General features: G+C 60.8%; 2 protein-coding genes across 4 annotated transcripts; both read left to right on the forward strand.

Moving 5' to 3' along the window:
• Positions 1-1,138: 1,138 nt before the first annotated feature.
• On the forward strand, positions 1,139-5,186 carry ISLR2 (immunoglobulin superfamily containing leucine rich repeat 2). 2 transcript variants are annotated; one of them, XM_064389280.1, is made up of 2 exons: positions 1,139-1,279; positions 2,135-5,186. In XM_064389280.1, the coding sequence occupies exon 2, from the start codon at positions 2,141-2,143 to the stop codon at positions 4,232-4,234; it is 2,094 nt and encodes a 697-aa protein (XP_064245350.1). In that variant the 5' UTR covers positions 1,139-1,279; positions 2,135-2,140; the 3' UTR covers positions 4,235-5,186. The 2 variants fall into 2 exon arrangements, with proteins under 2 accessions (XP_064245350.1, XP_064245349.1); XM_064389279.1 differs by lacking the exon at positions 1,139-1,279 and adding an exon at positions 1,349-1,644 and having other exon boundaries at positions 1,822-5,186.
• Positions 5,187-9,650: 4,464 nt separating this feature from the next.
• LOC135280903 (immunoglobulin superfamily containing leucine-rich repeat protein-like) lies at positions 9,651-13,165 on the forward strand. 2 transcript variants are annotated; one of them, XM_064389287.1, is made up of 2 exons: positions 9,651-10,031; positions 10,932-13,165. In XM_064389287.1, exons 1-2 carry the CDS (start codon positions 9,894-9,896, stop codon positions 12,183-12,185), a joined length of 1,392 nt encoding a protein of 463 aa, XP_064245357.1. In that variant the 5' UTR covers positions 9,651-9,893; the 3' UTR covers positions 12,186-13,165. The 2 variants fall into 2 exon arrangements, with proteins under 2 accessions (XP_064245357.1, XP_064245358.1); XM_064389288.1 differs by having other exon boundaries at positions 10,935-13,165.
• Positions 13,166-14,006: the final 841 nt, after the last annotated feature.

The following is a 14,006-nucleotide window of genomic DNA, read 5'->3' on the forward strand; positions in this document are numbered from 1 at the left end:
CCATCCATCCATCATCCATCCATCATCCATCCATCATCCATCCATCCATCCATCATCCATCCATCCATCCATCCATCCATCCATCCATCCATCCATCCATCCATCATCCATCATCCATCCATCATCCATCCATCCATCCATCCATCATCCACCCATCCATCCATCCATCCATCATCCATCCATCCATCATCCATCCATCATCCATCCATCCATCATCCATCATCCTTCCATCCATCCATCCATCCATCCATCCATCCATCCATCATCCATCATCCATCCATCATCCATCCATCCATCCATCCATCCATCCATCCATCCATCCATCCATCCATCCATCCATCATCCATCCATCCCGGGCAATGGGATCAGGCTCTGATCCCGGCAGGCTCAGCTCGGGGCGGTGCCGCTCTCTGTTGCGACTCAGCCGTGTCGGTGACCCCGGCAGGAGCCGCTCTCCCCCCCCAGTCCCCGCCGAGCCCCCGGTCCCGGCCGCGGGGCGGGGACTGAGGAATCGGGGTCGGGAGCGGGAGCGGCGGGCGGGAGCGAGGCGGGATCGATCCCGCTCGGATCGATGGCTCCTGCCCGGGGCCGGGCACACCGCGCTCCGCGGATCCCGCTTTCCCGCGGGGGGAGCGCTCCCGGGGCGGCCCGCGGGAGCAGCGTCCCCCCCGCTCCCGTCCCCGTCCTCCCTGCCGGCTCAAGGCGCGCTGAGCGCCCGCACGGGCCGGCATCGCCCCTGGAATTCCCGCATGGATCGGGAATGGCAGCACGGCAGAGTCCGACCTGCTCTGCCTCCATCCTCCGAGGGTGCGCGGGCGGGACGGGAGAGCCGCGCCCCGACGGCATCGCCGCCGCTCCGGGGCAAAGCGGGATCGGCGCAGCGGCGGCGGAGCGGCGGAGAACGCCCGCGGGCCGAGCAGCACCGGCGCCTCCGCTTTTTTGGGGGGTTATTTCTGCGTTTTCGGGGGTACCGGCGGTGCGGGAGCGGCCGCGGGCGGCGCCGACCGGCTGGGTGGGTGGGTGGGTGGTGGGCTGGGAGAAGGAAGGGGGTGGCGAGCGGGCGGAGGGGGAGGCTGGCAGAAATGCAAATCGCTGCCTCTCGCTGTGCCTCGGCAGCCCAGAGCCCGCACGGCCCCGCCGCCGCTCGCAGCTCAGCCCCGGCAGGCGCGGGGGCAGCGGGCGGGGTCCCCCCGGTCCCCCCGCCCCTCGGCCGGCTGGCAGGAGGAGGATGAGGAGCGCCGGGAAGGGCTGAGGGTGGCGGAGAGGCACCTAGGAGAGGGTGAGTGGCGGGGACAGGGCGACAGGAGAGGGGGAATAGGGCGGGGATGAAGTAGGGAGAGACGGGGGAGAGAGGGAGGGGAGAGCTGGAGGGAAGGGAGAGCAGAGGGAAGCGAAAGAAATAACTGGGGAAGGAGGGATGAAAGCAGAGGATAAAGAAAATGGAGGTTAATTAGTTGGTTATTTCGCGGGGGGAGTGGCGGAGGGAAAGCCTGATAGAGCCGGGGAAAAGAAAGTGAGAAGGGTGGGAAGAGCCGGCTGGGAAAGGGGGAAGGAAAAACCTGATCGAGCCGAGAAATAGAGAGTGAGAAGGGTGGGAAAGGGAGAAGAAAAAACCTGATTGAGACGAGAAATAGAGTGAGAAGGGTGGAAAGAACCGGCCGGGGGAGAGGGAAGGAAAACCTGATTTAATCGGGAAATAGAGAGTGAGACGGGTGGGAAAAGGAGAAGGAAAAACGTGATCCAGCCGGGAAAAAGAGAGTGAGAAGGGTGGGAAGAGGAGAAAGAAAACCTGATTGAATCGGGAAATAGAGAGTGAGAAAGGTGGGAAAGGGAGAAGGAAAAACCTGATTGAGACGAGAAACTGAGAGTGAGAAGGGTGGGAAGAGCCGGCCAGGGAAGGAGAGAAGGAAAAACCTGACGGAGCCGAGAAAAAGAGAGCGAGAAGGGTGGGAAGAGCCGCCGGGAAGGGGAGGAAAGCGGGGGAGAGGGCGAGCAGGGGATGCGCGGGAGGCAGCGGGCGGCAGCCGGGGGGAGCCGGGCACAGACAATGGGGCGCGGCCCCGCCGCCTCCACCTCCCGCCGCCGGGCGGGGCCGGGGCGCGCTGGCGCTGAGCCCCGCGCTGTCCCCTGCCAGGGGGACATGGCCCCGCTGCTGGCGCTGCTGCTGGCGGCCCTGCTGGGCTCGGGCCGGGCGTGCCCGGAGCCGTGCGCTTGCGTGGACAAGTACGCGCACCAGTTCGCCGACTGCGCCTACAAGGAGCTGCAGGCCGTGCCCGCGGGGCTGCCCTCCAACGTGACCACGCTGAGCCTGTCGGCCAACAAGATCAGCTCGCTGCCCCGCGGCGCCTTCGCCGAGGTGACCCAGGTGAGCTCGCTGTGGCTGGCGCACAACGAGATCGCCACCATCGAGCCCGGCGCGCTGGCCGTGCTGGCGCAGCTCAAGAACCTGGACATCAGCCACAACCAGATCGTGGAGTTCCCCTGGCGGGACCTGCGCAACCTCAGCGCGCTGCAGCTGCTCAAGATGAACAACAACCGCATGGCGCTGGTGCCGCCCGACGCCTTCCGCACGCTCAAGGACCTGCGCTCGCTGCGCATCAACAACAACCGCTTCGCCACGCTGGCCGAGGGCATCTTCGACTCGCTGGGCTCGCTGTCGCACCTGCAGATCTACAACAACCCCTTCGAGTGCTCCTGCGCGCTGCGCTGGCTGAAGCGCTGGATGGAGAGCACGCTCATCTCCATCCCCGAGAAGGAGTCCATCGCCTGCGCGCTGCCCGAGCGCCTGCGCGGCGTGCCGCTGGCCAAGCTGCCCGAGCTGCGCTGCGCCGCGCCCGCCGTCAGCATCGCCCTCTCGCCCGAGCTGGACGCGGCCGAGCTGCCCGACGGCTCCACGCTGAGCCTGCACTGCGCCGCCAGCGGCTCGCCGCCGCCCGAGCTGCGCTGGAAGATCCGCACGGCCGGCCAGAGCCTGGAGCTCGGCGGCAGCGGCCCCGAGAGCGCGGCCAAGGAGGAGCCGCGCCCCGAGCCCGAGCGCTTCGTGGCGTTCAAGAACGGCACCTTGGTGATCCCGCAGCTGAGCAAGCGCGAGGAGGGCACCTACACCTGCGTGGCCACCAACGAGGTGGGCAGCAACCACTCCTCGGTCAGCGTGGCCGTGGCGGGCGCGCAGAAGTACCCGCCGGCGGCCGGGGGGGACCCGCTGGGCGGCAAGGGGCAGCCGGGCGACAAGAAACCCGACGCCGAGGCGGCCAAGAACAGCGTGCTGACCCCGGAGGAGAGGGGCAAAGCGCTGGGCCCCACCCGGCAGAGCCGGCCCGGCTCGGCGGCGGGGCCGGAGCCTGAGGGCCGGGGCCGGGTCCCGTTGGAGCCGCCGGGCCTGGAGAAGAAGTGCGGGGCCTCGGCGGGCGGCTCCAAGTACATCTCCAACCACGCCTTCAACCAGAGCGGCGACTTCAAGCGGCACAGCTTCGAGCTGGGCGTCATCGCCCTGGACGTGGCCGAGCGCGACGCCCGCGTGCAGCTGACGCCCACCCAGCCCGGCGGGGGCCACCTGGGCGTGCTCTACCTGTGCCAGCAGGGCCGCCAGGGCCACGCCCTGCTGCAGTGGTCGCAGATCGAGGCCGGCGTGAACTCGTACTGGTTCCAGGGCCTGAGCCCCGGCACCAACTACTCGGTGTGCCTGAGCTCGCCGGGCGAGGAGTGCCGGGTGCAGGTGGTGTTCACCACCAAGAAGGAGATCCCGTCGCTCATCATCATCGTGGTGGTCAGCATCTTCCTGCTGCTGCTGGCCACGCTGCCGCTGCTGGGCGCCACGTGGTGCCACCTGCTCGCCAAGCTGCAGGCCAAGCCCTACAAGCTGATCATGAAGGCGCAGAACCCCGACCAGATGGAGAAGCGCATGGCCGCTGACTTCGACCCCCGCGCCTCCTACCTGGAGTCCGAGAAGAACTTCGGTCCCGGCGAGGCCGAGGCCGAGGAGGAGGAAGAGGAGGAGGAGGAGGCGGGGGATGAAGAAGGAGCGCGGTGGCGGCGCGGGAGGGAGGGGGAAGGCGCGGCGGAGCTGGAGCGGGAGGAGAGCGTGGCCGCCAGCTCCATGGCGGAGTCGCAGTCCAAGGGCGGCGCCGAGGAGTTCGAGGTGCGCTCCGAGTACAGCGACAAGCTGCCGCTGGGCGCCGAGGCCGTCACCATCTCCCCGGAGATCAACGGCAACTACCGGCAGCGGCCCCGCTGAGCCCCGAGCCCCGGCCCCGCTGCCCACCCCCGCTTCGCCCGGGGAGAAACCTCCGGGAAGGAGCGGAGCCACCCCCGCCTCTCCTCTCCCTCCTCCTCCTCCCTCCCCTTCCCCTTCTCGCCCGGTGCTGCCGGGATGAGCCTCCCACGATTTCGTTTCCATTTCGGGCACCGGCGGTGCTCGCTGCCGGCTCGGCGGCAACAACGATTCCCTCTCCCCTGCCTCCCTCCGCCGCCCGCCACCCCCGGGTTTTCCTTCCCCCCCAAGGAAAAAAACGAAAAAAACCCGAGAAAACGGCTAAAAGCAACAAGCCCCATAGCCCCAAATTCTCTTTGCGGGAATCGGTTCAGTCCCCGCCGCTCCTCGGCGCCCGGTGAGTCCCCTCTGCTGCCCGGTTCTCTCCTGTCGAGCCCGGAGCTGTCCCCGCCGCTCCCCGGTGTGTCCCCGCCGCTCCCCGGTGGGTGCCCACCGCGCTCCGGCGCATCCCGATTTTCCCCGGCGAGTGCCGACATTCCCGGTCCCCGGCACTCCCGGGCGGTTCTCTCCAGCCTCCGATGGATTTGGTGCTCCCGCTCCCCGCCGCTCCCGTTCCCGGTGGGTCCCGGCGCTCCCCGCCGCTCCCGTTCCCGGTGGGTCCCGCTCTCCCCGTTCAGCACCGGCCTCACCGGGACAGCTCCGCGCCCCCGAGGCGCCGAGGGCTCCCCGCTCCCCAATGCCGGTCCCCGCTCCCCGATTCCCGGTCCCCGTCCCCTCCCCTCGGTGTGTTTTGGGTAGAGTAGCCTTGTAGCCAAGTGTGTGTGCCGCAGACGCGCCCGGAGCCGGCCGAGGTGGCCGCGGTGGCCCCGGTGGCCGCCAGCCCGCTGGCCGCTGGCCCCGGTGCCGCGCAGAGCCGCGGGCGCTTTCTCTGCGCGCTTCTGTCCGTGACGAGTCAATAAAAGGGATTGAAAGTGGAGCCGCCTCCGTGCTTGGGGGGAAAAGCCGCGATTGTGTCCCCAGGGCGGGGAGGGGACAGCCGGGAGGTGGCACCGCCGCAGCCGCCTCCTTTTATGTGTTTTACCGCATTCTTTAATAGCGTAAAAACATCAGTTCATTTTTTCCGGCCATAAAGCAGGCGCGGAAATCGCGTTTGCGTGCCAGCGGAATCGCCCAAATCTATTAAATCTTCCCTATAAATTCACTCCGGAGGGGAAAAAAAAAGGAATTCCATTTTCCCCCGGTGAGCATCGGAATCCGCTGGAGCAAGGAAACATCCCACGGATGTGTGTTTTCCATCGTTTCATGGATCATTTTCTGTCGTTTTCCAGATCATTCTCTATAATTTTAATTATAATTTGTATCATTTTTATGTAATTTTAGATATGCTTTCTATCATTTTAGAGATGTTTTTATCATTTTAGATATGATTTCTGTCATTTCAGATATCTTTTATTTATCATTTTTCCTGTAGTGTATTTAATTTTTGGTGGAATTTCTACAATCCCCACCTCTCTGTTTTTGTAAAAAAACACCCCAAACCTCACGCTTTTTTGCCTTTTTTTCTCCCCAAACTCCTCTCCCTGCCAGTGCCACCTCGGTTCCCAAGCACTCCCAGCACTGATCCCAAAATTCCCGCTGGATTTCTGCTCCCAATCCCATCCCACCGACGAAATCCCCCCCCGCCATCCAACATTCCTTTCTCCAGGGGAAAAATTGCCCAAATCCCTCCAAAATCCCCCCAAAATCCCCCCAAAATCCCGGGAGTCTGAGGCTGCTCCAGGTGTTCGGATCTGCCTGGCAGAGCCTGGATATTCCCATCATTGTTTACATTCCCATAATTGTTGCCATTTCCATAATTAATTGTGGATATTCTCACAATTGTTGACGTTCCCATGATTGTTGATATTCCCATAATTAATTATGGATATTCCCATAATTGCTGACATTCCCATTATTGTTGATATTCCCATAATTGTGGACGTTCCCATAATTGAGCGCCGCGCTCGGGAGTCACGGCGGGAATGGAAAAAGAACAATCATTGCAGCTGCCTTTAATTAGGGATCCACGGATTCCCGGGAATCCGGGATTGAGGCGGGGATTTGCTGCTCTCCAGGAGGCCACAAATAAAGGGGGGCGGGGATTTGCATTTTTCCTGGAAAAAATTCCTGCTGGGAATGGTTAAAGCATCCATAGAACTCCCAAAAATCCTCTGGCTTTATCCCCATGGCTGGAATGAGCGGAGAGGTCTGGAGGGAATTCCAGCCCTGCAGTGGGAATGTCCCAGTTTGACCATCTGGGAATGTCCCAGTTTGACCAGTTGGAATGTCCCAGTTTGACCAGCTGGGAATATCCCAGTTTGACCAGTCAGGAACATCCCAGTTTGACTAGTCAGGAACATCCCAGTTTGACCAGTCGGGAATGTCCCAGTTTGACCAGTCAGGAACATCCCAGTTTGACCAGTTGGGAATGTCCCAGTTTGACCAGTCAGGAACATCCCAGTTTGACTAGTCAGGAACATCCCAGTTTGACCAGTCGGGAATGTCCCAGTTTGACCAGTCAGGAACATCCCAGTTTGACCAGTTGGGAATGTCCCAGTTTGACCAGTCAGGAACATCCCAGTTTGACCAGTCAGGAATATCCCAGTTTGACCAGTCAGGAATATCCCAGTTTGACCAGTCGGGATGGGTGGGCCCAGTATGACCCAACTGGGAATGTCCCAGTTTGACCAGTCAGGAATTCCCAGTTTGACCAGTTGGGAATGTCCCAGTTTGACCAGTCAGGAATATCCCAGTTTGACCAGTCAGGAACATCCCAGTTTGACTAGTTGGGAATATCCCAGTTTGACCAGTCAGGAACATCCCAGTTTGACCAGTTGGGAATATCCCAGTTTGACCAGTTGGAATGTCCCAGTTTGACCAGTCAGGAATTCCCAGTCCAAGCAGTTGGGAATGTCCCAGTTTGACCAGCTGGAATGTCCCAGCTTGACCAGTCAGGAATATCCCAGTTTGACCAGTTGGGAATGTCCCAGTTTGACCAGTTGGGATGGGCAGGCCCAGTATGACCCTACTGGGAATGTCCCAGTTTGACCAGTTGGGAATGTTCCAGTTTGACCAGTCATGAATGTCCCAGTTTGAAGAGCTGGGAATTTCCCAGTTTGACCAGTTGGAATGGCCCAGTTGGGATGGCCCAGTTGGGAATGTCCTAGTTTGGGACATTTGGGAATTTCCCAGTTTGACCAGTCAGAAATGTCCCAGTTTGACCATTCAGGAATTTCCCAGTTTGACCTCTTGGGATTGGCCCAGTACGACCCAACTGGGAATTTTCCAGTTTGAGCAATCAGGAATTTCCCAATTTGATCAGTTGAGAATGTCCCAGTTTGACCAGCTGGGAATTCCCAGTTTGACCAGTTGGGATTAGCCAAGTACGACCCAATTGGGAATTCCCAGTTTGACCAGTTGGGAATGTCCCAGTTTGACCAGTCGGGAATGTCCCAGTTTGACCAGTTGGGAATTCCCAGTTTGACCAGTTGGGAATTCCCAGTTTGACCAGTTGGGATTAGCCCAGTACAACCCAATTGGGAATTCCCAGTTTGACCAGTCGGGAATGTCCCAGTTTGACCAGTTTGGGGAGGACAGGGACCATTCCCGTTCCCATTCCCGTGTGGGGTCTGCAGGATGAAATCCCCACAATCCCGATTTTCCGGCCTTTTCTCAGGAATTCTCCGCAGGGACATGAGGAGGTGGCCCTTGGGGACATCCCCGGTGCCATCCCCGGTGCCATCCCCGGTGCCATCCCCGGTGCCATTCCTGGATTCGGGAATTTCCTCCTCCCTCCCGATCCAGCCCCGGTCCCACAACCCCTCTGTGGGGTCACCCTGCCACCCTGTGTCCCCAAAGCCTGTCCCCAAATGATGTCCCCAAACCCTGTCCCCACTCCCTGTCCCCAAACCCTGTCCCCAAACCTTGTCCCCAAAGCCAGTCTCTGCCCCCTGTCCCCAAATCCTGTCCCCACTCTCTGTCCCCAAAGCCTGACCCCAAACCCTGTCCCCATCTCCTGTCCCCAAAGCCAGTCTCCACCCCCTGTCCCCAAATCCTGTCCCCGAACCCCGTTCCCAAAGCCTTGAAGCCAAAGCTTGACCCCAAATCCTGTCCCCAGACCCTGTGCCCACCCCCTGTCCCCAAAGGCTGTCCTCAAATCCTTTCCCCACCCCCTGACCCCAAACCCTGACCCCAAACGCTGCCCCCAGTCCCTGAGCCCAAACCCTGACCCCAAATCCTGACCCCAAACCCTTTCCCCACCCCCTGTCCCCAAACGCTGTCCCCACCCCGTGTCCCCAAGCGGGGCTTTGGGGGATTTTGGGGATCAAGGGTTTGGAGGGGGGACAAGAATTTAGGGGATTTGGGGGTCAGGGGTGTGGGGGGAGAGGTTTGGGGGGATTTGGGGGGACAGGGAATTGGGGTGATGGGGTTTTAGGGGATTTTGGGGTGCAGAGCTGTGGGTGGATGGGGTTTTATGGGATTTTGTGGGGTAGGGGTGTGGGGGGAGAGGTTTTGGGGGATTTGGGGGAGCAAGAGTGTGGGGGAATGGGGTTTTAGGGGATTTTGGGGGGTCAGAGGTGTGGAGTGACAGGTTTTTGGGGGGAAGGGGTACGGGGAATGGGGTTTTAGGGGATTTTGGGGGCAGAAGTGTGGGGTGATGAGGTTTTTGGGGGTTAGGGGTGTGGGGTAACAAGGTTTTAGGTGATTTTGGGGTACGAGGAATTGGGGTGATGGGCTTTTATGGGATTTGGAGGGGCAGGGAATTGTGGTGACGGGGTTTAGGAGATTCTGTGGGACAGGAAATTGGGGTGATGGGGTTTTAGGGGATTTGGGGGGTCAGAAAATTGGGCTGAGGGGTGTTTCGCGGATTTTGGGGGGCAGAGATGTGGGGTGATGTGATTTAGGATGTTTTGGGGCAGGGAATTGAGGTAACGGGGTTTTAAGATTGATTTTGGGGGGCAGGGATGTGGGGTGACAAGGTTTTAGGGGATTTGGGGGGGCAGGGGTGTAGGGTGATGGGGTTTTAGGGCATTTTGGGGGACAGGAATTTGGGATAATGGTTTTTTAGAGGATTTTGGGGCTCACGGGTGTGGGATCACGGGTTTTAGGGGATTTGGGGGGGCGGGGATTTGGGATGATGGTTTTTTAGGGAATTTTGGGGGGCAGGGATTTGGGGTGACAGTTTTTTAGGGGATTTCGGGCTCAGGGGTGTGTGTTAACGGGTTTTAGGGGATTTTGGGGGGCGGGGATTTGGGGTGACGGTTTTTCAGGGGATTTGGGGGGCAGGGATTTGGGATAATGGTTTTTTAGAGGATTTGGGGCTCACGGGTGTGGGATCACGGGTTTTAGGGGATTTTGGGGGGGCAGGGATTTGGGGTGACAATTTTTCAGGGGATTTTGCTCTCAGGGGTGTGTGCTAACAGGTTTTAGGGGATTTTGGGGGACAGGGATTTGGGGTGACAATTTTTCAGGGGATTTTGCTCTCAGGGGTGTGTGTTAACGGGTTTTAGGGAATTTTTGGGGGGCAGGGATTTGGGATGATGGTTTTTTAGGGGATTTGGGGCTCAGGGGTGTGTGCTAAGGGGTTTCAGGGGATTTTGGAGGAGCCGAGGACGGGCCCCGCGGGCGGGCGCGGGTCGGTGCCATGGAAAACAATCCGGGCCCGGGGGACGGGGAGGGGACGGGCCGGGAGGAGGAGGAGGAGGAGGAGGAGAAGCCGAGGAGGGCCCGGGAGCGGCGGGGCCGAGTCCAGCGGAGCGGGGACACCGGGGCTCCACCGGCGGTGACGGGGCGGGGGCAGCGGGCCCGGGGAGCGGGGCTGGAGCGGGGAAAAACGGGGAAAATCGGGAAAAAACTCCGGGAAAGGAGGGAAGGAAGGAGGCAGGGCGGTTATTCACGGCTCTGGAATGCGCCGGGAGGCGGTGGGGGAGCCCCGGGGGGGCTCTGGAAAAGGGGTGGGATGCCACCCGCAGCTCCAGGGGGGAAAAAATTCCAAGATTCCCCTCCCCAGTCCCCGGGAGATGGGGTCTGTCCCTCCCTGAGCACCCCAAAATGTCACCTGGAGCTCCCCCAGAGCCAGCGGGGTGCCTTTGCCACCCCTCAGGTCCCGATGGGGTTTATTCCCGAGCATTCCCGCTGGGAATGGCAGGGCTGGGAATGGAGGGCAGGGGAATTCGCTTGCCAGGCTCAGACAAAGGGGTCTGGCTGCCAGCTGCTGGGAATTCCGAGCAGGAACGAACCTCTGGAGTGCCCTGGAAAAGTCACGGAGAGGGGAATGAGGAGTTAAGTTGGGAAAAATTCCCTTCCCAAGAATTCCAGCGGCCGCGGGGACCCCGCAGCCCCTGGCTGAGAGAGGCGCCGGGTTTTTTCCATGACACGCTCTGCGAGCCCGCTGGAAATCCCAAAAATTCCGAGATTTATGGGAAGGCTGGTTGGGAAAGAGCTGCGGCGGCTCTGTTCCTCCTCAGGAACCCGGAACCCCCCGGCTCCCGCTCCTCATCCCAAACATTCCATCCCAAACCCGGAAAAGGTTTTCCAGAGGGGGAAGGACAAGCTCGAGGGGGAGAGGGGGAACTCCCCTGCTCGGGCCGGGATTTAGGGGATCTCCCAAACCGCTTTTGCCAGCTGGAATCGTTTCCCATCCCGGCTGTTTGGCCGGGCTCATTCCCATCTCTGCTCCCAGCAGGACGCGAGGATGAGGCCGCTGCTGGGCGCCCTGGCGCTGGTGACACTGCTGTCCCCAGGCCTGGCCTGTCCCGCGCCCTGCTCCTGCTCCACCAAGAAGAACGGGCGGCTGCTGGCCGAGTGCGCCTACCGCGAGCTGCGGGACGTCCCGCGGGGCCTGTCCCCCAACGTCACCATCCTCACGCTCTCCGCCAACCGCCTGGGCCACCTGGGCCGCGCCTCGCTGGCCGAGGTGCCCGAGCTGCAGTCGCTGTGGCTGGGCTACAACCACATCTCCTCGGTGGAGCCCGGCGCCTTCGCCGCCCTGCCGCACCTCAAGAACCTGGACCTGAGCCACAACCGGCTGGCGGATTTCCCCTGGCAGGACCTGCGCAACCTCAGCGCGCTGCAGATCCTCAAGCTCAGCAACAACCGGCTGGCCGCGGTGCCGCGCGGCGCGCTGGCCGGCCTGCGGGAGCTGCGCTCGCTGTGGCTCAACGACAACGAGCTGGCCACGCTGGCCCGCGGCACCTTCGAGGGGCTGCCGGCGCTGGCCCAGCTGCAGCTCTTCCACAACCCCTTCAACTGCTCCTGCAAGCTCTTCTGGCTCAAGGAGTGGGCGCACGGCACCTCGGTGGTGCTCTCCAGGGCCGGCTCCACGCTGTGCGCCGCGCCCGCGCGGCTGCGGGGCCGGCCGGTCACCGACATCCCCGGCGCGCTCTGCGTGCCGCCCTCGGCCCAGCTCACCTACCTGTCCGGCCCGGCCGCCGCCGGCCCCCGCGACGGGCTGACGCTGACCCTGCACTGCAGCGTGGCCGGCAGCCCCCCGCCGGAGATCCGCTGGCAGATCCGCACGGCCGGCCGCCGCGTGGACATCCACGGGCCCACGGTGGCGCGCGACGGCGGCGCCAAGGCGGGCCGGCAGCGCTTCCTGGCCTTCAAGAACGGCACCATGGCCATCCCCGACTTCGGCAAGGAGGATGAGGGCACCTACACCTGCCTGGCGGTCAACGACGTGGGGACGAGGGACGTGTCCGTCAACGTGGCGCTGGCCGGCTCGGCCAACCCGGCCGAGGAGCTGCCCCGCGACGACCCCCAGGCCGGGCACCCCGGCGGGCACAGCTGCGCCAAGGGCGACGAGCTGGACCCGTCCGGGATGGGCGACAAGTTGGTCATCGTCTACCGCGTGTCCGGCCAGGCCCGCAGCGGTGCGGGAGCCCGGGAATTCCGCCTGGGAATTCTGCCGCTGGCTCTGGGGCTGCTGCTGTGGTGAAGGGCGAGCGGCGCCTCGGGATTCCCGTTTTTCCGTAGTTTTTTCCTCTCGTAGTGCCTTTGCTGAGCTTCTGGCATCCGGGAGCGCTCCGGAGCCTGACGGGGCCACCACAGGCCCGGGGCGGGTGGTCCAGCCCTTGCCATTCCCGCTCCTGGAGGAGCTCAGGGAACGTGGGGCTGATCCAGCCGGGATCCAGCCGGGATCTGCCACCAATTCGTGGCTGTCCCAAAGTGCCACTTCCTGCTTTTTTCCCTGCCCGGATCCGAGGGTGGCCACAGGAGGTGACAGCGGTGACAATCCTGCCCCAGAGCCACCACGGCTGCCACCAGGGAGGGATCCAAGGATAAAATCCCTGGGAATGGGGGACACGGATGGGACAGAGGATTGGGATGGACCCACAGCCTTGGATGGGGAATAATTCCTGGGTTTTATCCCTGTAGGAGCATTCTGAGCACCTCCAAGTCCCTGGAATGCTGCAGGAATCCCAAAAACCCCCTGACCGCCATCCCAAAAACCCATCTGGGCTGGACCCACCAGGCTTGAGCCAAAGATTCCCAAACTGTTCCCAGTGGGAATGGGGGAAATATTAGGAACAGCAGAGAAACTCAGCTGCCTTGAAGCCATAAACATTCCCCGAGTGCTCCAGAATTCCTAGCAGGACAAATATTCCTTCTCAACATGTACCGGGAAACCCTCGGGGGATTTTGGGAATGTCCCCGGCCCCCAGACTGGGATACAGCACCAGAATTCCCAATGGGAATCTGGGCGCGCCCTGCAGCCCCGTGGCCTTGTAACGCCCTGTAGGGACAGCAGTAAATGCCTTTAATTAATGCCTGTAATTAATGCCTTTAATTACAAAATACCCATCATAAACATCTGTAATAAAGAAACAATAAATACCTTGAATTAATAAGCACCTTGAATTAATAATTACTTTTTTATAAACAACTTGAATAAACTCCTTTTTTTTATCTAAACCATTTGGCCTTCGCTTGGTCTGTGCATCCCAAAATCCCAAAATCCCCAAATCCCCTCGAGCCAGCAGCTCCTGGGCCCCCCCAGATTGTCCCCAACCCTCCTGGAACAGGGGACACTTCTGTCATTCCCAGCTATCCCAAATCCTTCCCAGTGCTGAAGAATCCCCAAATTCTTCCCAATTCTGGAGCATCCCCCAAATTTCCCTGCTCCCCCCCCCCCCCCCAAACCTGGAAGGAAACCCCAAAATCCTGGGATACCTCAAATTCCCCCCCTGCAGCTCCCTGGGAATGGAAGCGACCCCAAAATCAGAGCCTGGAGCTCTCCAGCACCGAAATTCCTGGTCCAGAGTTATTTTAGGGAAAGGGCAGCCGAGGTCTCTGTGGGGAACTCCTGGATTCCCATAAATTTTTCCCACTGTGGGATAAAAACCGTGGCCCCAATGGAAGTTTTGGGTGCATTTCACAGGATCTGACTTTTAAACTCCATTTTATCCCTGGGAATTGCGGGATCCAGGATTATTCCTGAAATTCCAGCTGGGAAGCAGGGTTGAGGATGAGGATTTGGGGTTTCCAGGCGAGTTGGGAAGCACCAGGAAGGGGAAGAAAATCCCAAATCCCGCCCAGGACATTGCTGCTATCCCGAAAACCACAGAAATTCCATGGATCTCCAGGGAGCCTTGGGTGGGGCTGTGAAAACAGATCCCAAAATTCAGCCCCGCCCGTAGCATGGAGCTGCCACAGATTGTAGGGATTTTTAAAGGGATTTTAGAGATTTTTGGGATTTTTAAAGGGATTTTTAAAGGGGTTTCAGGCTGCCTTTTTAGCTGCAGGGGTCGGGATGGGC

The sequence above is a fragment of the Passer domesticus genome, chromosome 14, assembly GCF_036417665.1.
Source record: "Passer domesticus isolate bPasDom1 chromosome 14, bPasDom1.hap1, whole genome shotgun sequence".
In the NCBI taxonomy this organism is placed as follows: Eukaryota; Metazoa; Chordata; class Aves; order Passeriformes; family Passeridae; genus Passer; species Passer domesticus.